Raw genomic sequence first — 25978 nt, 5'->3', positions numbered from 1 at the left:
CCTTCTATTTTTTTTCTGAATCCTCATTACAGAGACCAGTCTAGATTAAATCTCTAGTTATATTCTGCTGGTAGGTGCCAGGGCATTGCCATCAGCACTTACGGTTTTTCCCATTTCATTTTGAAATACTAAACATCTTTGAGTTTGGTATTATCATTTTAATTGAAGGAATAGGAAACTGAGGTTCATGAAGTTTAAGTGCCAGGCCTGCACTAGTTAGGGGATCCAGGCAAGATCTGAAGCCAGGTCTTTGTGGCGTTTTCATTCAATAAATATTTATCAAATGCCTCCTCTGTGCCAGGACCCTAGGATGTCGCTGTGAACTAAACAACGTCCCTAATGGAGCCCACCTTCTGGTGAGAGAGACAGAACAGCAAACAAGTAAATAACACCACTTCAGAGAGTTAAATAAGTTCCGAAGTAAAGACGCAGGGCTCTGCGATGCTCCATCGCTAATCCATAAGGAGTCTGGGGGCAGAAGTAAGCTCCTGCCACGGGTCATTACTTTACGGTTCAGACGGTCGTGTCCTCATCCCAGGGGCACACTCAGAGCCAGCAGGAGCCCGGCTGGTCAGAAGGCAGTGTCCGGGCCCACCGACCTCCGCCAGGAGACACCCGAGGCCCGGCCAAGGACAGCCAGGCAGCCGGCGGCCGGCGGACGTCGGGGCGCAGGAGGATCCTCGGAATCAACGCGCCGCTGGCCGCGCTCACAACCCGGGCAGTCAGGAGCCGAGTGGCCAGCCCCCGGCGACTGTTGGCCCCGCGCCGTCCCCTCCTCGAGTCCCACCGCCCCCGGTCACCCCGGCCGGGCCTCGGGACCCTTCCTTCCAAGGTGACCCCTAACCCGACCTCACGACTCTCTCGGCTTCACGGGACTCCGACCTGACCTGTGACCCCCCTGAAGTGACCCTGGCTCTGACTCTCGACCCTCCTGCCTGAGGTGACCCTCGAGGCCTCGCTAAGCGCTGAACTGCGCCCCGGCACTGACGCCACACCCGGGGAGTCTGGGCTGTCCTGCCCACCCCACGGCCATTTTCTAGAAATTTCCACCCCTCCATCTTCCCCAGGGCCTCGTCTGCCTAGCCGTGTCCTCGCCAGGTCCATGGTGGCAAAGCACCCTTCTACCGTTGGGAAAAGAGGCCCAGAACTCAACGAAAGACCGTGCTGGAGGATAAATGGAGGATGGTCAGGAAAGCCAGAAGTCGGGCAACCACTACTTCAGCTGCCTGGAAATGCATGTGGACCACGCCATTCTCCTCACGGGTAGACCCCGCACCTAGGCTCCCGCGTCGCGCGCCCCCTGCCGACCGTGTCGCGGACGCGCGGAGCACTGCGCAGGCGTGAACAGAGCGGGGCCGGGCCGGGCCGGGCCGGGGCGGAGCTTCCCCGGGGCGGGTCAGACACCCGCAGGGGCGGCCCGCTGCGCATGCGCGAGCCGGCCGGCGCGCCCCCTGCAGGACCCGGAGCGGCCAGGTCTTCAGCCCACGCTGGTCGCAGGCGCCCCCTCCCCGCCGCGGCGGCCCAGCAGCTGTCAGCCGCGATCGCCGCCGCGAGGCAAGAGCGGAGCCGGGAGCCGAGGGCGGGGACCCCGCGAGAGGACAGCGCCGGCCGCCGTCGCCCGGGCGCTGAGGGTCGGTGAGTGCAGCCAGGACCCGCAGCTCGCGCGCGCTGGCTCGCAGGGCTCTTGGCTTGGGGGCCACTTCCCCGCCCGGGACGCCCTCCGCCCCGCCCGCCGTCCCCCTCCCGGGTCGTGCACCCGGCCGCTCCCGCGAGCCCGCCGCTCCCCCGCCCTGCCGCCGGCCTCCGGCGCCGGCCCAGCAGGTGCATCTCCCCGCAATGCCAGGCCGCCCTGACTCAGGCTGCCCCTCGGCGAGAGCTCTGGGCGTGTCCCCATCCCCGCAGGCAGCTGCCCAAAGCCGCTCCCCTTGGAGAAACTTAACCTTCCCGGAACTAGAACCTCTGCGGAATTCATTGTGCCGAGCCGAGGAGGGTGGACAGACATTTCCCAGCTTAGGAGCCGCCGGCCTTCACCCGGCAGACAGTTTGAGCACTTGCTGCTAAAGCCGTGCAGCATCCCTGGCCGGGGAGCGGAGGCAGGGCCGCCAAGGATGCTGCTGGCTCATCTCCGTGCAGAGATTCCCAGTGTGGGTGGGAATGCATTCTCGTATCGGAATCCGCCCTGCTCTCAAACCCTCCTTCTCATGAGCCTCAGGGTGGGGGTCCAGTGGTCCGCTGTTAGTGGTGGGAGCTGTGTGGGGAACCGAAGGAAGAGAACCTCCTGGTCTAGGTGGAAGGGCCTGCAACAGCCTCGGTGCCCATGGTCAGTCTGTCTTTGGTATGAATTTGTGTTTACCTAGGTATCCTCTCTTTCCTGAAGTAGACTGTAAGCTTCATGAGGGCAAGGGCCTTCTCCTAAAAGAAGGCTTAGGTTGCATGCCTGGTGCATATTTGTCCCTCGAATGAATGCCCCTCCCCACTTCCTGGGACTTTGCCCGATTAAAGACAGTTACCTGCTAGGGTTATTTCTGTTTGCTTGCCCCTCTGCCTCCTGAGCTGTGAGCTCCCTGAAGGCACGGAATGGCTCTTGTTGGGGCTTGTGCTCCTAGCACATAGCCAGCACTTTGGCACATGTCAGGCACTCCAGGAACGCTTGTTGAAGGAGTGGATGAGACCCCGGAGCAGTGTGGAGACGCAGGCAGGCGAGGTGCAAGTGGAAGATGCATCATTTGATTCAAAACACTTTGATGCTGCTTTTTTTTAAGATTAAGGATGTTTTTCTTTAGAATGTTAAGGTCGTTGGAAAAGTAAAAGAAAGGGAAAACAGGTAAAAACTGATGTCATGGGAATCCCCCCACCCTTTTTAACTTCTCAGGGTGTTGTTTTGTTTTAATTGAACAGTTGCTTACTATGTTCAACAAACAGGATGACATCATCCCTTCTCTAATGTTATCGATCACCATTCTGATGAAACAGCATTTTGGAACAAGAGAGGGAGTTCACGTTGTTTTATTTTTTTTAAGTCACTAGCTTTCCACAGTGTATATACTAGGAAGTCTCATGGGAACCTGTTTTCACTTAGTCTCAACTGGGAAGGCCCAGGTAAGACTCCCTAATTGGCAGTTTCCTCTCCAGCCCTGCTTCCTGAAACAACAGTAGACTCTTCTGCTCTTGAGGCTTTTGGGGGTATGGGAAGAGCAGAGCAGTCTAGAACTCTGGGGAGAGTGATGGGCAAGACTCTGTGCACGACTGGGGACCTTGGGATAGAGCTAAAGAAATTACTTATTCCCAAGTAACTGACCTCAGACAGAATGAGGTAAGTGCCACACAGGACATCCAGAAAAGCTGCTGCAAGTGTGCAGAGGTCGAGGGATGGCTTTTGACAAGAACAGAAGGTCTCATCCCTGGCTGCAGATTAGAATCGCCCGGGAAAGAGTCCCAGCCCCAAACCACAGCCCAGAATCTCCAGGGGTGGGCCTCAGGCATCAGTTTCTATCTTAAAGCACTCTAGAAAGTTCCATCATGCAGCCACGATGAACCCGCAAACCAGTCAGGGTTGTCAGTGGTGGCTGCACAAAGGGGCAAGGACTAGACTGGGAAATAATAAGAAGGATTTCAGAAAGCAGAGGCTAGAATAGTGGATGATACTCCAAGCTGACAAAAATCACAAAAGGCCTATGCCCTACCCCCAGGAAAGTGTTAAGCTATGTCCGTCCCTGTCCTGGGAGACTTGGGCAGTGCCTGTCCCCCTGCCTCACTGAGTCGTCAGCCACATTTGGAGAGATCTGGAGTTGACGGGCAGAGAAGCACCGTTGCAGGAGCTAATGAGCTTGCTGCCTTGTTTGTTACAGAAGATCCATGGTTACCTCTCTCTGGGGATGCTCAATTGCCTCGTTTCCTCGTTTCCTATGCCTCCAGAGGCCGAAGGCTAGTGGGACAGCAAAGCAGACCGAGGCTACAGCCAGGGTTAAGAGAGTAGGCGATGGCACAGACTTTGTGGGACTCTCTCCTTGTAGCCTCCTCTGGGCCACACCTTTGGTTTAAAAATATACCCCATCACCTGTTGCTGGGAGCTTCAGTGCAAACTCAGAGCCATGTGGTTCTGAGGAGCCTGCCACCACCGATCATGGCGCTGAGTGTGAGGGTCTCCATCCGGCATCCAGGTGACCCTGCCCTTGAAGCATGGCCTTGAACCTCGCCTTGCAGGGCCCGGGGGGCCATGACCACGTCTTGCAGATTTGTTCCCATCTTATCCACAGAAGGGCCAGTTGTGTGAATAAGTTGTCCAGAAGCTCTTTTCCAGGGCATTGCTGTATGTAAGAGAACTGGAGCATGTACCACCATGTATTTTATTTATTAGAAAAGATAGCCACTGGGCACTTCCCCGGTGACCCAGTGGTTAAGACTCCACAGGGTCATGAGTTTGATCCCTTGTCAAGGAACTGAGATCCCGCATGCTGTGCAGTGGCAGAGCCAAAAAATAGGTAAATAAATAAAATTTTAAAAGATAGCCATATGCTCCTGTCCTGAATATCATGGACATAGAAGCATGTACAAGTACAGACCTTTTAAATGGATGAGAGGCAAAGTGAACATGATTAATTTTTTCAATAGTGCGAAATCTATTGCACAAAGGTGTGTTGTTCTTAAAAGAGAGCCAGGTGATCAAGTCTACATCCCATTTATGAACTCTTGGTGAGGCCTGAGCCCAGCATCTGAAAGTCTGGTTCTGAGTTCTCTGTATGTCAGTTCCTGGTTTTCTAGCGGTCCACAGTGAACTTCAGGAAGGCACGCAGACTGTGCTATGCGCCCGATACTTGCTTTTCAATCCCAGCCGCCAATTGTGCCAGAGCTCTTGATGAATCTGGGCTGGTGAGTGTTCAGGGGCTCTCAGGTGTGGGGTAGACATTCTGGTTCCCAAAGCTTTTGCTGTTCAGGTGCCAGTGTTCACGTGGATGGTGCTCTTGCCGCATCTGTGGCAATACTGTCACGCACTGGTGTAAACATCCCCAGACATCTGTGTTCATAAACGCTCTGTTCTCAGCACAGGTTATTTTGAAAAGCTGTAACTCACACATTTTCACCTTTTCCTTGAAGGGATAGATTTGAGTGCATTGGCTTAAAACCAGTAAAGTAACTGACAGTCTGCTGCACTCATTTGTCACTAGAGAAAAAAGAAAAAGATTTCCAGGTTTGAAACTTCTCATGAAAGAAAATGTATATTTCCTTCTTAAGTTCTAAGTGCTCATGATAGACGCTCACCAAAGCACTGCAAAGTATCACAAAGCTTTGGCTCTTTTTTTTTTTTTTTTCTTCAACGTGCTGGACCTCAGTTTCGATGAGGAGACGGTAGTGAGTTCTCACTCATTTTGTTCAGATTTTCCAAGGAAGGCTTTGGCTCTTTAAGGGTCTGCTTACAGCCGCAATATCCCGAAGTGTGTAAACTCCAACACGCCTGAGAGGCGTCAAGTGAGCCAGTGGGCGAGGGCCCATTATCACCCCGCGTCAAGAGCCCCTCCTCCACCAGGGAGCCGCAGCCGCTGACACACAGACCAGCAAGAGTGCCAGGGCGCATCCATGTATTAAATATTAGTAAACCAAATTTTTCCTCATTTCTGAAGTAGAATTTCTCGCCATTCCTTTACTCCAGATTGTCTTTCCCATTGCGCTTGAAGACCAACAGTGGGGTTCACTGGTGGGAACCATCCCCTATACACATGCCTACTGTTTTCAGTCTGATTTTTTTATGTTGCTTGTTGGTATTGGGATATTCACCTGCGGAATCCACTGAATCAGGTATTTTCACAATTTAAAAGATCATGTACTGGGTAAATGATTAAGCAAACCAGAACACCCCTGAGCGGACTTACAGCACTTCTGGATGCCCCTCTACCCGCTTCCCGCCCCCACCCAGATTCCACCCCAGGGCCCTTCTTGGCAGAGCGTCCCAAGGCTTTGGTTGACTCCCCTTCCGGTTCAGTCCCTGCCGCTCCTCCCCCACCAGAGTTACTTTCTGTTCCCCACACACACTCTAATTTCTCCAGAATCCTATAATGCCCTCCCCACCCTAAGGAAACTGGTCTCCTGTATAACCTCCTGCAAGCCTTCCCAGAGCCACACACTCACTCACACACACACACTCACACACGCACACACAAAATCTGGAATGCCCTCCCCACCCCAAGGAAAAAGAAACCTGATGCTGGTCTCCTGTGTAAACTTCCTGTGAGCCTTCCCAGAGCCACACACACACACACACACACACACACACACACAGCCACACACACACACAGAATCCGGAGCTCCTCCAGAATCTCCTGATGCTTCATTTGGCTTCAACTGTAGCAATCACAGGTGGCGCTAGTGGTAAAGAACCTGCCTGCCACTGCAGGGGACGCAAGAGACGTGGGTTCTATCCCTGGGTTGGGAAGATCCTCTGGAGGAGGGCATGGCAACCCACTTCAATATTCTTGCCTGGAAAATTCCACGGACAGAGGAACCTGGTGGGCTATATATAGCCCATGGGGTGCAAAAGAGTTGAACACAACTTTTCAGAACACAGTCTGAAGCGACTCAGCATGTAGCGATTACAGTCCATGCGAGCATTTGCAGACTGTTAACTCCTTGGATTAAGAACACTGAATTTCATTTCCGAATCCTTAGTACCTGATGTAAGTGCCCACCACACAAGCACTTGGCAAATGTTTGCTGGGTGAGTAAATGCTTTTTCGCTTTGTATATCTTGCAAGGCCACAGGCTCCACCACCACACACTTAAGTACTCTTGTGCCTTCCTCAGTGGGTGCACACATAGGCTTAAAACGCTGACTGTTGTGGGCTCCCTGTGTCCATCAGGAAATGCTTTCCTAGCTGAGGTGGGTCCTTGCCCACCTTGGTCCTCAGGAAAAGTGCCAAGACCCAGCCAACGTCAACAACAAGGCCATCACTCTCTGTTCTGTGCCTGTGGTCAAGGGGGCAGAGCCGTGACTGTCTGCTGTCCATGACGGGGGCATCTCACGCCTTGGCCTTGCTGAGACCCCTCCCCCCCAGCCATGCCCCACTCCACGCCTGTGCAGACTTGGCTTCCACGGAAGGAGAGGTGCCAAGCTTGGGACATATCAGAACATGTGATGGAACCCTGTGTGCCTGGCCCCAGGGGCCTCTCCATTTCTTGCTGGCCTTGAGGCCCGCTTGGCAGTGACCTTTTCCAGAAGTGTTTTGTTGTTGTTGTTGTTGTTTAGTGGCTAAGTTGTGTCCGATTCTTTATGACTCCATGGACTGTAGCCCGCCAGGCTCCTCCATCGTGGGATTTCCCAGGCAAGAATACCTCCCATCATTCTATTCTGTGTATGCAGAAATAAAAGCTTCTTTTGCTTGGGTGCATAGAAACTGGAGGACATATTCAAGCCCATAGTGAAAAAGTCCCCAAATCAGGAAGGGAGGTGTCAGGACTCAGCACGCGCTGGCGCACACCCGACACAGTGCTCCCAAACTGGGAGGGACCTGGTGCACCCTCGAGAGCATGCTCAGGAGTGAGCAGCCCATGGCTGCACTCACTCTGAACCAGCCCAATTGCTCACCTGAAAAGCAAACACTGAAATAGTCAATGATTTGTTTAACGTTTAATATTTTAACAGTAAGCAAACAAGCCTTTCCGCGGTAGAAAGAGCTTTCCCTTTCTTTGCTGGCTCCGTCCTGGGAGGCGTGAAGTGAGCCCAATGAGAAGTCCTCAGATGCTCTTGAGGGGCCCTGCAAGCCAAGCCTGGAGTGGACCCACCTGGGCTGGTTCTGGATCCCAGCGCCGCCCCTGCCCCCACCCCACCCCCCACCCCCGCCACTTCTGGGAGACTCTGAGTGCCGGGACCTCAAGTGTTTTGAGGAACTTGAACTTCCTTTCCTCGTGTACATTTGCTTTCGTAACCAGAAAGCTTCCCAGATTTTGTAATTCTGGGAATCTTCTCCTTTAAATTCCTTTTCCACTCAGACAGAGCAGACTGCTGGTCTGGCATTCAGGGAGACTTCAGACAGAGCCAGGCCAGCACAGAGCCCTGTGGGGGGACAGGAGTGCACACGATGGGACGCCCCTGGTGGTCCAGTGCTAGGACTCTGCACTCCCAAGGCAGGGGGACCGGGTTCGGTACCTGGTCAGGGAGCTAGATCCCACGGCTGAAACTAAAAAAGATCCACATGCTGCAACTAAGGCCCGGTACAGCCAAACATGTTAATTAAAAATATATATATATATACGATGTCTGTTATGGTAGTGAGGCTCCAGGGATATGCTTTCTTTTTGATTTCTAGTATTAGGTTCTGGGAGAAATATGTACAGATTTTATAGTGGTGTTTGCTGCTTTTAGGGTACACAGGACTGTAGGGGTTCCGTGGTAAAAACAGACCAAGAGGGTGGGATCCTTGCTGTGTGATCCTGCGACAGTTGCTTCCTCCTCATCTGAGAAAGGAGGAGGGTGCCAGAGCCAGGGCTGGGTTAGGAAGTTCTGAAATATGAAAGAATAGAAAAGGAAAGTCTCTCATGGTTTGTGGTCCTAGGAGAAAGAACACAGTGTCTCTCCAGCGTTCTCGGTTTCTGGGAACCGTGTTTCTTTGATAGTATTTGGTTCTGCTGAAGTAAACCTGCTTGAGAGATCTCTTTTGCACTTTGATTTTCTAACTCAGTGAGAGGTGTTTTACGATTATTTTTTTAATTATGCCCCGGCGCCACCCCCCCACTCCATTTGCCCAAAGGTGCCGGAGCGTCATGCCAGCGAGCCCCGGGCCCCTCCCGATGTCCCATGAGGCGTCCGTGCTCCCAAGCTCCAACGTCAGCCCCCTGCACTCCAGAGGCCTGCCAGCCCCACCCCAGAGCCGTCCGTGCGGGGCCACCTCCTTCCAGCCAGACCTCCTGTAGCCCCAGAGGACGGCCTCGGCCAGGAGCCGCTGCCAGGACTCAGGTCAGTTCCCCGGCACCGTTGTCCGGGGTTGTTCTCATGGGAAGCTGGCTGTCTCTCTGCCTTCCCAGCCCGCTGCGCCTGGAGAAGTGGGATTAAGCCTGGGGATGTGTCCTTTCTTGGCCAGACCTTTCCAGAAAAGGAAGTCATCAACTCCTCTGTCCAGAAGACGTCTTTGAACTGTGACCTTTTCACCCTCCCCTCTTGGTCACGGAGCGATCGTCTTGGCCACACCAGGCGCCCGTCAGCCAGCTGTGCGGATGACCAGCCCCCGTGGAGGCACCCCTTCCCCATCTTAGCCTGAACCAGTTCTCGAAACTGTTCGAAGACCACAGGCCTTCGTGGGTAACACTACGCGACTACTCTTTTATCAATGATCTTTGACAGACAGGTTTTCCAGGTTGTTAATTCTAAAAGAATTTGGATGACTTACTAAGTTGCTGCTTAATAGCTCTTCGTACTATTTTAGCTTTAATCGCTTCACATTTTAATTGTGCAGTTAATGAAAAGCCATATTTTAAGTTAATTTGTAAATAACTTCTCGCAGTTGTGTTTTCTTTTAATATTTATTGAGTGCCCTTTAAAGCATAGATTTTGACGAACTACCGTTAGACAGATACGGACAGCCACATTTTTTTTAAAGCAAGAGTTTAAATTAAAAATGAGCTTTCCTGAAAATGATTTTCAACTAACTGGAGACGGAAGTAAAACTGGCTGTTTCAGAAAACAAACGAGCTCTCGCTCCATGAGCACTGGGTCTGGATGTGGGTTCTCTGGGCTATAGTGTTGGAGCAGGTTAACTAGGAAAGGATTTTCCAGCCATTTGTCCGAGTCTCCCTCACGTTCTGACCTGCCTGATGGACGCTGTTGGGTCCGTGTGAGTGTGGGGCCGGCTGGTCGCACGCAGGGCTCTTCCTGTGAGTCACGGGCGCTTCTCCCCACAGGCAGGACCAGGAGCTGTGAAGGGCCCCTCTCCACTCCAGCTGCGTCCTTGGCGTGGACAGTAACCAGGCGCTCTCGGGTCGCCCTCCTCCGCTGCCCTCACCATCCACCTTGGGTCCAGCCTCGGCCTTCATGCCCGCGGCTTCTGGAACCACGTGCTTCTAGCCGCGGGCATCCTGGGGCCTTCCTGAGCTCCTCCGACCCCCTCCTTCTCTAGAGGTTGGTGTGGCTCTGTGTCTCTGCTTCTCACACTGCAGTCTCAGAAGGTGGATTTCCCTCAATCCAGGGAGAGCTTGATAAGCCTCTGCTCTTGTTTCCGCTGTCACTGTGTTTGGTGATCCACCTCGCATCAGATTCTCACAGCTCCGTGTGCTGGATTTAAATTAGAACATTGGGGGTGGGATGGGGTTGGGGTGGGAGGAGGTTCGAGAGGGAGGGGACATAGATATTCTTACGGCTGAATGACGATTTTGTTCAGCAGGAAGCACCATGACATTGTAAGGCAGTTATCCTCCAATTACAAAAATATCAACTTTCACAAATGACCTAGAGTAGGTTCTCTCTAGAGGAAAATGATCAATGTTGTCAGGTGGAGGCCCGCAGGCCACTGCTCACAGTTGAAGCAGGAAAAACTGGTCCTTAGGGCTCCAGGCGGGAGAGCACGCACCCTCCAGCCATCTGTGTGTCCTGCAGTGCCTGCTCCCGGGTCAGGGCCCTCACTGCTCCCCCACAGCCCTCTCCAGCTCTCAGACATCAGCCCACAGCCAGGACCCTGAGCTGACTTTGCTTTTACTGTCCTAGGGTGGTGGAGAGTAAAGTGTCAGGGCCGGGCTTGCATCGGCCTGAGTTTCTGCCAAGAAACTGCACATTCAGGGACTTCCCTGGTGGTCCACTGGCTCAGACTCTGCGTTCCCAATGCAGGGGGCCCAGGTTCGATCCCTTGTCAGGAAACTAGATCCTGTATGCCACAACTGAGATCCGGCAGATCCACATAAATTAAAAAAAAAAAAGAAACAGCGCATTCACATGAACTGCAAAGAACGTGTGAATAGCGTTCATCATGATTGCCACTCTGGTGGTCACGGTGCATCTGGTTCCAGAAGAAACCGAGTCAGCTTCCTAACAGGGCGTGTGTTCCTGGAACTCACAGAATAGGAGAGAACAGACCTGGCGCCTCCTCCTCCGGGAGCTGGTCTGAGGCAGGCTGGGACACAAGCCGGTGCTGAGGGCCTGTGTCTCAGGACCGGACTGTCCCCCCCACCTCCCACCTCCCACCAACACCATTCTCGTCTCACATTCGCCCTGCCCCTGTCTTTGGTCCACGACTGGCAGCCCCTCCAGCGAGGATGGCGGTGCTCAGGCAGCTGGCGCTGCTGCTCTGGAAGAACTATAGTCTACAGGTGGGTCCGGCTCTGTGGGTGCTGAGGGGTGGGGGGGCAAGGGGCCTAGTGGAGGGGCATCGGTGGGAGGGGCTGCGGGGCCCTCCGCCTCCAGCTGAGGGGGTGGTGAGGGGCCTGGTGGAGGGGCATCGGTGGAAGGGGCTTTGGTGCCCCCTTACCCCGCGGTCCCGTCTCCCCCCAGAAGCGGAAGGTGCTGGTGACCCTCTTGGAGCTCTTTCTGCCCCTGCTGTTCTCTGGGATCCTGATCTGGCTCCGCCTGAAGATCCAGTCAGAGAACGTGCCCAATGCCACCCTCTACCCCAGCCAGTCCATCCGAGAGCTGCCCCTCTTCTTCAGCTTCCCTCCCCCGGGGGCCACCTGGGAGCTGGCCTACATCCCATCCCAAAGTGAGGCCGTGCGCACAGTGGTGGAGAACGTGCAGAGGGCGCTGGTGATCAACCTGCGAGGTGCGGTGTCTGGGGGACGGGGGACGGGGGTCCGTAGCGCTGCTAGGCTCAGGCTTCAGGGCAGGGCTGGTGGTGTGGGAGCTGGGTAGCGGTCGGGTGGACCCCGCCGCCCCCATCATGGCTGCACTGCCCGAATCCCTCGGCCGTGTGGAGTCTCAGTGTAGCAGGAACCAGGGTCGTGAGGGTCACGCGAACGAACGTGCATGACGGTTTGCAGCCCCCAGCTGTTCTAGTGGGGAAGGCATCCACATACCCCAGCGCAGTTCTTTATCACAAGGGCGAGGCGTGTTTCCAGAGCCTAGTGCCAGAGACCTCTCCTGGGATGTGGTTTTGCGAGGGCGGCTCTGACAAAGGTCAGCAGGAAGCCCGCTAAGGGACACCCCCATGAAACGTGCAGCTGCCCTGGCTGGGTCTGTGCTCTGGGAACAGAGTATCTCCCCTTTTCTCTTGCTCTTGGTTTGGGCACCGCCCTCCCTTGATCTGTACAGTCCAGTGCAGCCAGGAAGGGTTCTGCTTCCTCCCTGGGGGATTAAGAGTCAAATCCTTCACGTGAAACGGGGTCTGGATGAGAGAGATCCCCGAACAGACTATACGCTCACACCCCCTTGGGTTTTTAGAGCCCACTGTTATGGTTCTGAGAGAGAGGCTGATGCGGGCTGCAGAATTCAGGGCAGGGTGGCTGCCCCCAGAGAGGGGCTGGTGACCACTCAGCGCTGCTGCCGGCCCAGCTCCGGTTCTCAGCTTCCAGAAGCCCAGGGCCCGCTTGGATCGCGAGGTTCTGCCAGTCTTCACCGCAGCCCATCTCTACCAGAAACAAAAGCCTCCTCGAGTCTTAGGAGAGGTTTACAAAGTGCTTGAAAAAAGGAGTTTTAGTCCTTGATCTGAAGGTGCAGTTTTTTCAAGCAGAGCAGGTGATTGGGCAACTCCAGGCGCCCCTTCTCCCCATAGCTCATGGCTTCGCCTCCGAGAAGGACTTCGAGGACTACATCAGATACGACAACCGCTCTGCCAACGTGCTGGCCGCCCTGGTGTTCGAGCACACCTTCAACCACAGCCGGGACCCCCTCCCGCTGGCGGTGAGGACCCCGGCCCCAAGGAGCCCAGCTGCTTCTCCAGGAGCCAGGCCGCCGGTAGCCACGGCCCCCTCCCCACCCGCAGATGCTCTGTCTGCCTGGGAACAAATGTGACTGTCCCCTGGATCCAGAAGTTTTAGAAGCCTCGCCTGCCTAAGGACAGTGGCTGTAGACTGTCGCTGTGGCCCCTCTGTCCCATTACTCTGTAAAAGGCATTACTGATCTCCCGGGACAGAATCAAATAGGACAAGTAGGAAAGTCACAGATACTTGGAACTTGGTGTCCCGTGGCATTAGAACTTCAGTCACACATTTAAATAAAAAGAAAGGTTTTCTGGTTCCCCCACTGGCATTAAGGCTGGGAAGCCATCGGGTCCCCAGCCTTACACTGGAGGCCTGCTGGTCAGCGGTGATGCATCACAGGTGGAGTTCCCTTTGGTGACGCAGAGGAGGGTGGTGATGGGTGGTGCAGAGATGCCCCTGGGCTCCCTGTGCCCCAGCAGGACCACTCCATTCCACCCCCTGAGACCCAGACCTTGGGGGGGCAGTGCTGAGATCGCAGGAACGAGGGTCCACCAGCACCCCCACACTGGACGTGGACGTTTGCTCCTCTGGCCAGACCCCTCACAGCACTTGGTTTCCTCTTTACTTCTGCAGGTGAGATACCACTTACGCTTCAGTTACACGCGAAGAAACTACATGTGGACTCAGACAGGCTCCTTTTTCCTGAAAGAGACAGAGGGATGGCACACCACTTCCCTTTTTCCACTCTTCCCAAACCCAGGACCCAGGGAGCCCACGTCCCCTGACGGCGGAGAACCTGGTGAGGAGCACTTTCAAGGGGCCGCCTCCACTCCCTGGGCACTGGCTGGTGACAGTCATGTGGGGGAACCCACTCTGTGTTTCTTTGGAGGAAGGTTTTTTAATAATCTTACTTATTTGTTTGTTTATGGCTGTGCTGGGTCCTTGTTGCTGTGTGGCCCTTCCTCTAGTTGCGGCGATCAGGGGCTACCCTTCCTCGCAGTGCCCAGGCTTCTCGTGGCGGTGGCTTCTCTTGTTGCAGGGCACAGGTTCTAGGCTCCCGGGCTTCAGCAGTCACTGCTTCTGGGCTCTAGAGCACAGGTTCAGGGGTTTGGTGCCCGGGCTTAGTAGCTCCGTGGCGTGTGGGAGCTTCCCGGATCAGGGATGGAACCTGTGTCTCCTGCATTGGCAGGTGGATTCTGTACCACTGAGCCACCAGGGAAGCCCTGGAAGAAGATTTTAATGAATGTTAGATCTTCGTTGCAGAAGAAGGAGAGCTTCCCAGGTGGCGCTAGTGGTAAAGAACCCGCCTGCCAATGCAGGTAACATAAGAGACACGGGTTCCATCCCTGGGTCAGGAGGATCCCCTGAAGGAGGGGTACAGCAACCCACTCCAGTATTCTTGCCTGGAGAATCCCATGGACAGAGCAGCCTGGCGGGCTACAGTCCATGGAGTCACAAAGAGTAGGACACAACTGAAGTGACAGCACGAACACAGTAGAAGGAACACATCCAGTAAGCCTGGATTCTGAGAGACCAAAATAATCTTTAAAAACACCTAAGGCATGGTCTCTTGAATAAAGTTTTTCTGTTTCATTTTTAAGGAGCTTCAATTTGCACAGGGTCTTCAGGGCTTGGTTCTGCGTTTCCCTTCTCTCCTGCCCTTCTCTGTGTTCAGTTCTGTAGGCTTTGTAAGCTCTGTGCTCCTTGTGTAATTGTCCGTGACCTCATCGAGTCAGTGGAGTGTTTGCAGAACTCAGATCTCGGCTCTTTGTCCCATCAGAGTGTGTGTTGGTCTGTCCCGTACAACTCGGGCATGTAGTTGGCTTGTTTGTCTCCTGTGACCATGGTACCATCTTAAAACTGAGTTTCTGGGCTCCAGGACTACGCTTTGCCCTCAGGCCAAGACCTCCAGGCAGCATCCTAGGTGTTTCAAAGAATTCAGAATTCCTAATTCCTAGGTCTGCAAGAGGCAGAACTTGTTAGAGAGTCTGATGAAAACACCCAGGAATGTCCCTAAACAGAGCCCAGGACTGCAGGAGGCAGCTAGCCTCTGGAGATGCATTTCAGAGGCCAGTGCCCTGTCACCAAGCTAAAGTTCCAGGGAAAAAGTTTAAATCTGAAAGTGGAGCTGGGACAAGCAAGGCAGGGTGAAGTGTGTAAGGCCCCACAGTAGACCCCCGGGGCAGGTCCTGAACTGGGAGGAGAAACTGTGTCCGCTGCCATGCCCACTGCCTATGGCCCGCGGCAGGAAACACTGGCTAGGGTGACCCAGGGCAGGGCTGTCCCTCCTGTTTGTGGGGACAATTTCCTAAGCTTGGAAGCAATAGAGGAAACAGTTCCCCAAAGAAAAGCGTGACAGATTTGACTGTGTACAAACTTGAAATTTGCTTAAAAAAAAAAAAAGATAGAACAGTAATTTTAAAACAAAAGACTGGGAAAACACTGCAGCAAATGATGAAGGGTGAATGCTTCCTGTGTCATAAAGAACTCCTTAGTCCAAATCAGCTTAAAAAACCCTCGAAGACCTCGAGAGGTGTGGAAAGGACTTGAACCTGGTACACAGCAGCTAACCCCCGCCATGAATTAGGCCAGGGTTGTCCCCAAGCCCACCCCCAAGTGTCCATGCCTTAAGACCCCTGATCCCTGATAAAGACACAGCCCCTGGAATAGCCTGAAAGAAGGAGAAAATCCAGATACACAAAGATGTTTCCCACAGCATTATTTACGATCATTAAAATTTCAGCTGTGGGGCTGTGATTGATCACAGAGGGTAGCTGCTCGTCGGTGTTGAGCAACCACAGAGGTTGTGGTGGTGAAGACCCCTCGGCAGCATGCGTGGCCTCGTGGGGGAACCACATGTGAGCAGGAGGCAGGCAGGGTGTTTCCTGGGGGAGGTGGCATGCAGCCAGACAGACGCTGGCTCTCGGGCCAGGAGACCAGGGTCCCACTTGGCTGTGGCCCCTCCTGCTCGGCGTGGGCGCCACACCTGGGTCTCAGTGGCCCTGTGTGTCCCATGAAGACAGTGTTGCCTATTCTGCAGGGTCTTCGTGAAGACGAGAACTAAACTGCCACCCCACACAGCGAGGGGTACCGTTCACTGGGCGCCTGCTGTTATCACAGCCATGAAACCACTTTTAAGGGAGATGGCAGACTTGATGGCCTTGTGCTGGGGGTGGGCATAGAATTGCTTTTCTGTTTTCTAGAGGCAGCTGACAGTTCAGTGTTGGAGGACTTTAGGTGTTCTAAACATCATTCACTATTTTAAGGACAAGGATGCCCACGCCACCCAGGCCTGCACCCCATGTCCCCCAGGGCTCAGACCTCAGGGACCCAGGCCTTCCTTCTGAGGCTGTGCCCACACTTCCATAGACTCAGCCCCTAGCAGGCCTTGCTCTGAACTGGAATATGTATCTTCCCTCTCTTTTTCACTGTAAAAGTTTTATCACAGACACCTGTGAGGAGTCAAACAGGGCCGGCAGAGAGGGATCACAGAGCACACAGAGATGTGTAGTGCTGGCCTCTGGTCTGTGGATCCCGCCCCTCTGTGAGATGGGAATGAACGCTGCTGATCAGCTGGTCTCAAGGGAGCGAGGCTATTGTCGATTATCTCAATAGGTCCTTAAAAGCAATCAAGGGAGGCAGAAGAGTGACAGAGAAAGATGTGATGATGCGGAGGCCGGTCAGAGATGCTGCCTGGCCGGCTGGGAAGGTCGAGGGCGGGCTCAGGAGCCAGAGAGGGGTGAGCAGCCCCTGCGCACGGCAGGCCTGCAGGAGACCTCAGCCTGTCACCAGCTCAATGCCCGCAGCACTCCGGGCGCCCGCACCGGGATGTGACATCCCCCACGCGTGTCAGCCCCACGAGCCAGAATGCCCTCTGCCCCCGCACGCAGGTTATATCCGCGAGGGCTTCCTGGCCGTGCAGCATGCAGTGGACAGGGCCATCATGCATTACCATGCCAACGCCTCCGCGCACCAGCTGTTCGAGAAGCTCACTGTGATCGCCAAGCGGTTCCCTTACCCGCCTTTCATCTCCGACCCCTTCCTGGTCGCCATCCAGTACCAGCTTCCACTGCTGCTCATGCTGAGCTTCACCTACACCTCCCTCAGCATCATCCGGGCCATCGTGCAGGAGAAGGAGAAGAAGCTGAAGGTAACCCTTCTGTGTCTGCTTGGAGGGACCCTGGGTTTAGGCTCTGTGCGGCCATAGGTCATCCTGTCCTGAGTCCTGCTATCCGGCCTGGGCAGCTGCTGGGCACTGAGGTCACCGGAGCAGCTGGGCATGAGGCTGATGCCCACAAGGTTGAGCCCATCTTGGGCTTCTCTGAAATCAAGCCTGGTCCGTCCAGATTTTTACCACCCTGATAAAGCACCATAGTTCATGTGCTATACACTGAAGACAACCTGATGGCTCAGACAAGAAAGAATCTGCCTGCAGTGCAGGAGATCTGGGTTCGATCCCTGGGTCGGGAAGATCCCCTGGAGAAGGGCATGGCTACCCACTCCAGTATTCTTGCCTGGAGAATTCCGTCGACAGAGGAGTCTGGCGGGCTGTCGTCTATGGGGTTGCAAAGAGTTGGACCTGACTGAACGACTAACACTTTTTTACTTGTCATGCTAAAGACTGAATATTGAAAAGACAGTGTTCTGAGTACATCAGGTTAAGTAAAACGCATCATTGAAACTAATCTTGGTTAAGTAAAATGCATCATTGAAACTAATCTTACTTGTTGCATTAAACTTTTTTTTTTTTTTGGCCTTGCCGTGAGGCTTGCAGGATCTTAGTTTCCCGACCAGGGATTGAACTCAGTCCCTCAGCAGTGAGAGCACAGAGTCTGAGCCACTGGACTGCCAGGAAATCCTCCCTTTAAACTTTTTTGATGCAATTGCTGAAATTCCAAATTATGTGTGTAGCTTGCATCCTGTTTCTGTTGAGACAGTAGGTCGATGGGAGACAAATGTTCCCCTACGTGGTGAGCAGGAAGCTAACTATGGGTGTAATCAAGGGAGGCCGGAGTGTCCGGCTGCTAGGCAGACTCTGGGGGCCTGGGAGGTGTGTGAGGTGCATCTCACTGATGTGACGTAGCTGCAGACAAACTGGGCCAATAGCATTCCCTGCAAGCTCCCAGTGCTGACTCTGCCAGAGTCATCAGAATTTACGTGAGGTTCTCCCTCTAGCTCAGCTGGTTCTTCCCTGGTGGCTCAGCTGGTAAAGATCCCACCTGCAATGCAGGAGACCTGGGTTCAGTCCCTGGGTCGGGAAGATCCCCTGGAAGAGGGCATGGCTACCCACTCCAGTATACTGGCCTGTATGTACCAGTATATACCCATGGACAGAGAAGCCTGGTGGGCTACAGTCCATGGGGTTGCAAAGAGTCAGACACGACTGAGCGACTAAGCACAGCATAGCACTCCCTTTAGCAATGTCTGCAGTGCCAGTGGAAGGGCATTTAGAGTGTTCTTAGCAGTGCCAACTCGGTGATTATTGGAGCTTTTAAACTGCTGCAAACGAGGGGCTCGGGGAACTCATGAGGTGGGTCCTGTTCACTTGGCGCCTAAATAACTTTAAGAAAACAGTGCAATGTTGAAGCAGTCAGCTGTGGGCGAGGACACGGTTCAGGAGAAAGTGTTGGTGTGTGTACACGCCCCCAGATACATAGATGGACCCAGCATGACCAGATGCTGAATGATCACTGAGCCCAAGGGGTGGGGGTGTGGGTGGCCACCACTCCAATCGTTCCATTTTTCAGGCCATTTGAAATTGTGAGTAGGAAGCTGGGAAATCAGCCTTGCTTGGTTGCTGGCCCAGGAGAGATGCTTGATCAGCCCTGGTCCCGCCTCCCCCAGAGCAGCGCGGTCCGTGCAGATAGACGAGCCTGGGTCCACCCCCTCTGCAGGCCCAGTGGGCACCTGCGGCAGGCAGGGCTGAGGAGCAGGATTTTTAATCTTGGTTAGTTTCAGCCACATCAGCCGTGTGTGGCTGCGGGCACGGCTGTATTGGCCAGGGCAGGCGCGGCGTGGCGGGGGCGCTCTGGGGCCCGGGGAGGTGGCGTGGAGCAAGTACAGCAGTGCCCGTGCGCCCCCAGGAGTACATGCGTATGATGGGGCTCAGCAGCTGGCTGCTCTGGACCGCGTGGTTCCTCCTCTTCTTCCTCCTCCTCCTCGTCGCCGTCTCCTTCATGACTCTGCTCTTCTGCGTCAAGGTGAGCGCAGCCCCGGAAGGCAGTCTGACGTGAAAAGCAAGGCGTCCGGGGTTGGGGGTGGGGGTGGGCAGAGACAGCCATGGCACCCCCAGGGAGACCCCCGTGGAGGGGTGCGTGGGCAGAGACAGCCATGGCACCCTCAGGGAGACACCCAAGACTCCGCCCTGGAGGGAGGGAGAGCTGTGTGGTACCTCCTCCTGCCCGTGCCAGCTTCAATGTTGGAGACTCCCCCCCAGAGGGCACGGAGGTGGCCCTGTGTCCCTGTCCCCCGCCACCACCTGGCCCTGCCGCGCAGGTGAAGAAGGATGTGGCGGTGCTCGCGCACAGCGACCCCGCGCTGGTGCTGGTCTTCCTGGCCTGCTTTGCCGTCTCCTCCATCTCCTTCAGCTTCATGGTCAGCACCTTCTTCAGCAAAGGTGAGTTGTCCTGCCCCTGGGAGCCGAAGTCTTAGGGGACCCCCAGCTCAGAAGATGGTGGTGTTTCTCTTGGGATGAGTGAAGCTCCAGGGTCCGAGGGCATCTGAGCAGAAACGACCCAGGGGCCGAGGTGTTCTTTACTCTGCGCATCCTCCGCCTTCAGCTTTCTAGGTGTTGGCGTACATCCTTGAACAGTTCTCTCAGTGAAGCTCGGCAAGGGGTAAATTCTCCTTGACTTTCTGTGTCCCGCGAGGGCTCTGTTTTGCCTTCACTTCTGAAGGCTGCTTTAGCTGAGTGTAAGCGTCGCCTTGGCACTCTAATAACATTAGCTTGTGGCCACAGGGCTTCCCTTATTGCTGGGGAGAGGACTGCTGACGGTCTAGGTCTGGTTTTCCTGTGTGGATGTTTGGATCTGAGGATCTCAGACCTTCATTTCAGCTCATCATCTGTCAGACGTTATTCCCCCATCTCTCCTATTAAACCTGACTCGGAGCTTCTCAGTCTGCCCTTCGTGTCTCGTAACTTCTTTTTTTTATTATTGTGGTAAAATACATATAAATTTACCACCTTACCAATTTTGTTTGTTTGTTTCTGGTTGCACTGGGTTTTTCACTGCTCCATGAGGCCTTTCTCTAGTTGTGAGCAGGCTTTTCCTTGTGGCAGCTCCAGAGCGCAGGCTCAGCCGCTGTGGTGGACGGGGTTAGTTACCCCGAGGCATGTGGGATCTTCTTGGGCCAGGGATCGAACCCGCGTCCCCTGCAGGCAGATTCCTAACCACTGGACCACCAGGGAAGCCCCTGATGTCCTCAACAGATCTTTAGGGCATAAAGAAATCTTCAGGCTGGAGCCTGTGGGGGTCACTGCATGGACTAAAGCCCCCTGTCTCCCACACCTCCAGCACCCGTGGACACTCGCCTCTTTCAGGTCTTTCCCACGTGTCACCTTCCCATCCAAGCCTCCCTTGGTCCCCTGGTTACAGTCACAGCCCGCAGCCCAGGGTGCCTCTCATCCCGGGTCAGCAGCTTGCTGCCCCTTGCAGGCTGTGCTCACCCGGCATCCCTGCCTTTCTGGCTTTCTTGTCTACCAGCTGTGTCCATGCTGGTCCTAGGCTCCCTGAGTTCCACCAGCTGTGTCCATGCTGGTCCTAGGCTCCCCCAGTCCCACCAGCTGTGTCCATGCTGGTCCCAGGCTCCCCCAATTCCACCAGCTGCGTCTGCACTGGTCCTAGGCTCCCCAAGGGGAGGACCTTGCTTCCCTGGTACCTGGACCAGGGCCTGGCACAGAGCGGGTCCAACGAGAGTGAACGAGCGAAGGAGACGGGGCAGGGCTGGGGGTGCTCAGTGGGCGGTCAGGGCTCAATGTCGGTCACATCAGGAGAACGCAGCTGGAGGCGGGTCTGTTGGAGAGGGTGGAGCAGTCACGGTGGGGTCCCTGGGATGGGGCAGGTACGTGCCACCCCAGGTGGGGTGGTGTTCCCTGCGGCATCGGCAGCCTGGCCCGGGGAAGAGGCTGTGGACTGAGTGGGGGCCCCCCAGCCAATGTCAGGCCGGGGTCAGGCAGCTCGCCCGAGGGCCAGGCCCTTGGTGCCCGGGGGCCGGGGGTGCGCACGCCCGCCTCGCCCTCTCTCCATCCACAGCCAACATGGCAGCGGCCATCGGCGGTTTCCTCTACTTCTTCTCCTACATCCCCTACTTCTTCGTCGCTCCTCGCTACAACTGGATGACGCTGAGCCAGAAGCTCTTCTCCTGCCTCCTGTCCAACGTCGCCATGGCGATGGGAGCCCAGCTCATAGGGAAATTTGAAGCCAAAGGTGAGTCATTTCCCTTTTTACAGCTGCCCTTGCTGGTGCATTTGCCCCGAGAGGGTCTGAGCAGAGGGCCCTCCAGCCCCGAGATGCTCGCTCCAGCCACGTCAGTGCAGCTTCACAAGCCAAACACCCGGAAGGCAAGTCCTCATGATGGGGAGCAGGGGCCGCAGCCACAGGGGAGGCAGGTCAGAGACACGTGGTGGACTGGACAGAGAGTCAGGGTGTCTACCGCGACATTGGCACCCCCCGTCCCTGCTCTGAGCTCCCCATGAAGCCCTGCCTGGGGCCAGCTGTCACTGCTGGAAGACACTGGACCTGAGAGTCTGCATCTGCCGGTGGTGGGGCTCAAGCTGGTCACCTCTGAGTCTCCGCCTGCCTCAGGACTTTAGGGTTCTTAGGCCTGGGGTCTCAGTCTGTGGGCTCGATAGCTCCCAGCCCTTGGTAAAGCAGTGGAATTAGCGTCTCCCCTCCCCCGTTTCCCTGATACTTCCTGCAGGGATTGGCAGTGAAGACGGAACCTGAGAGAGGAACAAGGGACACAGCGGGACATGGCTTTCTTGGGTTTTGTGACATTTCCTAACTTGTAAAATGTCATGTGTAAGTTGCTCAGTCGTGTCTGACTCTGCGACCCCATGGACTGTAGCCCTCGAGGCTCCTCTGTCCATGGAATTCTCTAGGCAAGAATACTGGAGTGGGTTGCCATTTCCTTCTCCAGGGGACCTTCCTGACTTAGGGATCGAACCCTGGCCTCCTGCATTGCAAGCAGATTCTTTACACTCTGTGCCACTAGGCTTAGGTGTAAAATGTCTTGGGGGTCATATCAACACTGCTGGGCTGATGCTGGCCTGGGGGCTCCCGTTTTTGCTCAGATTTCACTTGACGATGGAATCAAGGCTCCTCTGAAGGGTTGAAAGTGCACCTAGTTTAACCCTTCGCCCCACACCTGCTAGATCTCCAGTGGCAGAGCACTCACCTCTCAGGAGACAGCCCTGATCATTCCGATCACTCAGACCCTCTCACGGAAGGGCTTGAAGAGGTGCATGGACCCAGACGTGGCCCGCCTTCTCGCTTCCTCAGCTCTAAGCAGAGGCAGGAGGGACAGGATGGGTTTCCACATGGCCGGTGTTGTGCTGGCGTCCGTCCTGGGAGACCTGGCGCTGCTCTGCTCACAGGAGGGGAAATGCAGCCCTGCTTCTCAGCCCTGCCCCACGCGGATGTTCTCTTTCAGGCACAAAGCCTGCGTTTCTTCCAGGCCTCAACCCCTACTTCTCATGGCTTCCTGGCTGTGGTCTAGGGAGGGAGGGCGTGGGTGTCCACGAGAACCTTCAGTGTGGCTTTATCCTCCAGTAGAATTTTTTTCTTCAGCTGACACTGGGACTTTTAAATATATGTGTCTCTCTGTGTTCAGCAGTGTGTGATAAACTATAGTTTTTTTGTTTTTTTTTTTTAATGCACAGTACCTTCCAGGGTTCAGATGCTCTTTAAAGTAGCCATTTACAAAGAGAAGTCAAACTAGATGGCAGCTCCCAGTTTTCAAAATTCTATACTGAATTTTCCTAAAACAGACAAATTTGTAGTTGTTTGGAAGTGAACAGAGACCAAGGCTGGAGACCAGCCATTTCTACCAGGGGCCCTGGAGTCAGCCACACGGAAACCCCCAGGCATCCTTTGGACGGCGATGCTACAAACCCGTGAGAAGAGAGAGCACCATGAGCACCGCTAAACAGAACTCTATGTGCGCTGACATGTTTCCCTTCTCTGAAAAGACCTGTATTAGAGGCAGCCTGTTCCAGTGCTGGCCTTACCCAGACCTCATTCGTGTGTGTGTACATGTGTCTGTGTGTCTGTGTACAGATGTGTTGTGTAGATGGACTCATGTTTGCACACGTGTATGTCACAAATCAAACGTGAGCCCCTCTCGTCAGTTCATGAGCTTTGCTGGTTCTGTGACACCGATCCGGTGACCTGCTCTGGTCTGAAAGGCCGGGGGAAAGCTGTCAGGTTTGCTGGGAGCGGGGAGCTGTCACACTGACTGCCCTGTGGGTCCACGTCAGGCCCGTCTCCTGGCATGTCTTCCAGGCACAGGCATCCAGTGGCGAGACCTCCTGAGTCCCGTCAACGTGGATGATGACTTCACCTTCGGGCAGGTGCTGGGCATGCTGCTGCTGGACTCCGTCCTCTACGGGCTGGTCACCTGGTACGTGGAGGCTGTGCTCCCGGGCCAGTTCGGTGTGCCCCAGCCCTGGTACTTCTTCATCCTGGTGAGTTCTGATGGCCACCTGCGTGCCCCAAGCCCTTCCATCCCCTGACCTACAATGCCCAGGTCCAAGAGGAGGAGCTGGCACTGGCCGGCTGGCTACAGGGCCTGCACACAGCCCCACCCAAGCCTCCTTCCTCAAAAAATGTCTGGTTGGGTTTTCTGCACACAAAGTAACAGAGCTTCTTGCAAAACTGATCACATTTCTAGAGTGAACAGCACAGTCCCACCACCCAGGGAGGAGCACTGCTGACACCCTGGGTGACGTTCTTCAGATGGTTTCCTCTGCGTGTGCAGCACGCGTGTGTGTTATCTGACATGTATACGTTTGTTCTTAGAAAAGGGGATCTTGTAAAAATGCTTGAGACTTGCTCTTTTTTTCTAGGTACATTTTATAAAGTCTTAGTTGCTCAGTCATGTCCAACTCTTTGCGACCCCACGGACTTTAGCCCTCTAGGCTCCTCTGTCTATGGAATTCTCCAGGCCAGAATACTGGAGTGGAAACCATTCCCTTCTCCAGGGGATCTTCCCCACCCGGGGATCAAACCCGGGTCTCCTGCATTACAGGTGGATTCTTTACCATCTGAGCCACCAGGGAAGCCCTACATCTTAGGTATTTTAAGTACATGTACATATGGGTCTATTTACAAATACACTTTTAGATTTTATCTGTGCATATTTATAAATTTTTAAAATGTATTTGTAAATATATTTCTATTTAAACATGTGTTTTTCTCAACCAGCTTCACTTTTTAACGACTACACAGTATTGATGCGTGTACCATTGAATTGTTAACTAATTCCATGTTGATTAGCTCGGTTAGCCAGGAGCCACTTCATTGTTTATCTTTGGTTCAACTAATATTTATCAAGTGTCCATCCACTTTGTCGTTGTTGTTCAGTTGCTAAGTTGTGTCCGGCTCTTTGCGACCCCATGGACTGCAGCACGCCAGACCTCCCTGTCCTTCACTATCTCCTAGAGTTTGCCCAAGTTCATGTCCATTGAATCAGTGATGCTATCCAACCATCTATCCTCTGCTGCCCTCTTCTCCTTTTGCCTTCAGTCTTTCCCAGAATCAGGGTCCACTCATTATTTCATCAAATCTAAGATGGTCCTGATTCTTAGAGGCACCGCCACTTTGTCACCAGGAAAGAAAAATACTGACCATTGTTCTGTGTGGCGGTTTCCGTAATTTGTAAGACACATTCTGATTTCAAAGTCACTTAAAACGGGAGACAGGTGTCCCCCCAAACCAATGGAATGTGACGCGTTGGAACCGCCCCATTGGCTGTGGGGGTACACGGGGAGCGGGGCTGGAGCTGTGGGTGAGACCTTCTCCCCCAGCAGGGCTTCCCCTGGGGGGCTTCTTCCAGGGCCCTGTGCTCACCTCTCCTGCGACCCCGCCCACACCACTGTGCCAACAGTATGCCTCCCTCGAGTGACCCCAGACCGTGGGAGGGAGGCCGGCCCTCGGGCATCTCTTGTTTGTTTCACGAGCACCTGGGAGAGGTTGCAGCCGGGCCTCCCCACATCGCCCTGGGCAGGACCGCTTCCTGACCTGGCTTTGTATTCAGTTTCTTCATTTACTTTCCCTCCTATCACCTCTGAGCTCCTTGCACAGTGAGCCCTCGTGGCAGAACAGGGAACAGACTCAGCACTTCCTGGGGCAGTGGGCGCGGAGCTGCGCCGGGTCTCGTCCGACCCCAGGACTCTCGGCAGCGCATTCTCTGCAGCAGCGCCTCGCCGGGGAGGCCCGGGGCTGGCAGGCTCCCAGCTCCAGCATGTCGGTCAGTGGTTGCTCTGTTTGTGGCAAAGAAAAAAATGAGCTGACGTGATGGGCCGATCGAGATTTCTGTCCTAGCCTTCGTACTGGTGCGGACGCCCGAGGACGGCGCTCGGGAAAGAAGAGGACGACGACCCTGAGAAAGTACTCAGGACTGAGTACTTTGAAGCTGAGCCCGAGGACCTGGTGGCCGGGATCAAGATCAAGCACGTGACCAAGGTGCCACACCTGTTGGGACTAGACCGCGGGGTCACAAGGCAGGGACCTTCCTCCAGGCCTCGCTTCTCCTGGGTTCCTGGGGCTGCCCTCTGACCGGCTCCCCCGTGCCCCGGCCACCCCGGCTCTGCCCCAGGGCCCAGTGTGGAGGCTCAGAATAGTCAGGACCCGCTGTTGCCCCCCTTAGCCTCTGACCAGCTTGGCAGTGGACACTCTCTGGGCTCGCTGTATGCAATGCCTGGGTCTTCCCGACCTTCTAGTCCTGCCGAGACACTGGGTGCTGGGGGCCTGGGGAGGGGCGGGTGGGGAGCCGCAGGAAGGAGGAGGCCTTCCATCAGTACTGCAGCCTCTCGGTGCGCTGGGCATCATTTCCTCCCAGCACCCTCGGGTGGACGGAGATTCCCGGGGGAGTAGGACGGAGGGCCTCTGCAGTGAGGGCCCGGGGGGCTCCTGATGCCCAGGGCCGGCCCTGC

General features: G+C 54.9%; 1 protein-coding gene and 1 non-coding gene across 5 annotated transcripts in view; one reads left to right on the top strand and one right to left on the bottom strand.

Annotated features, from left to right (window-relative positions):
• Nucleotides 1-1429: 1429 nt before the first annotated feature.
• Nucleotides 1430-25978, top strand: part of ABCA3 (ATP binding cassette subfamily A member 3) — a 40976-nt gene continuing 16427 nt past the window's right edge. Inside the window, exons 1-14 of one of the 4 annotated variants that reach the window (XM_043915979.1) lie at nucleotides 1430-1635; nucleotides 8739-8944; nucleotides 9069-9286; nucleotides 9886-10102; nucleotides 11216-11283; nucleotides 11465-11729; nucleotides 12678-12805; nucleotides 13459-13624; nucleotides 16716-16975; nucleotides 18909-19025; nucleotides 19321-19441; nucleotides 21078-21251; nucleotides 23328-23509; nucleotides 25368-25508. In XM_043915979.1, the coding sequence (XP_043771914.1) occupies nucleotides 11230-11283; nucleotides 11465-11729; nucleotides 12678-12805; nucleotides 13459-13624; nucleotides 16716-16975; nucleotides 18909-19025; nucleotides 19321-19441; nucleotides 21078-21251; nucleotides 23328-23509; nucleotides 25368-25508 (1608 nt within the window). In that variant the 5' untranslated portion in view covers nucleotides 1430-1635; nucleotides 8739-8944; nucleotides 9069-9286; nucleotides 9886-10102; nucleotides 11216-11229. Of the gene's footprint in view, nucleotides 1636-8738; nucleotides 8945-9068; nucleotides 9287-9885; nucleotides 10103-10684; nucleotides 11284-11464; nucleotides 11730-12677; nucleotides 12806-13458; nucleotides 13625-16715; nucleotides 16976-18908; nucleotides 19026-19320; nucleotides 19442-21077; nucleotides 21252-23327; nucleotides 23510-25367; nucleotides 25509-25978 lie in introns of all 4 variants that reach the window. The other 3 variants (XM_043915978.1, XM_043915976.1, XM_043915977.1) reach the window with 3 other exon arrangements.
• LOC122702347 lies at nucleotides 5322-5409 on the bottom strand. The gene has a single exon (XR_006343217.1). It is a non-coding gene; the product is annotated as a small nucleolar RNA SNORD116 (small nucleolar RNA).

The sequence above is a fragment of the Cervus elaphus genome, chromosome 10, assembly GCF_910594005.1.
Source record: "Cervus elaphus chromosome 10, mCerEla1.1, whole genome shotgun sequence".
NCBI lineage: Eukaryota > Metazoa > Chordata > Mammalia > Artiodactyla > Cervidae > Cervus > Cervus elaphus.
This window is presented reverse-complemented; position numbering and strand designations above follow the sequence as displayed.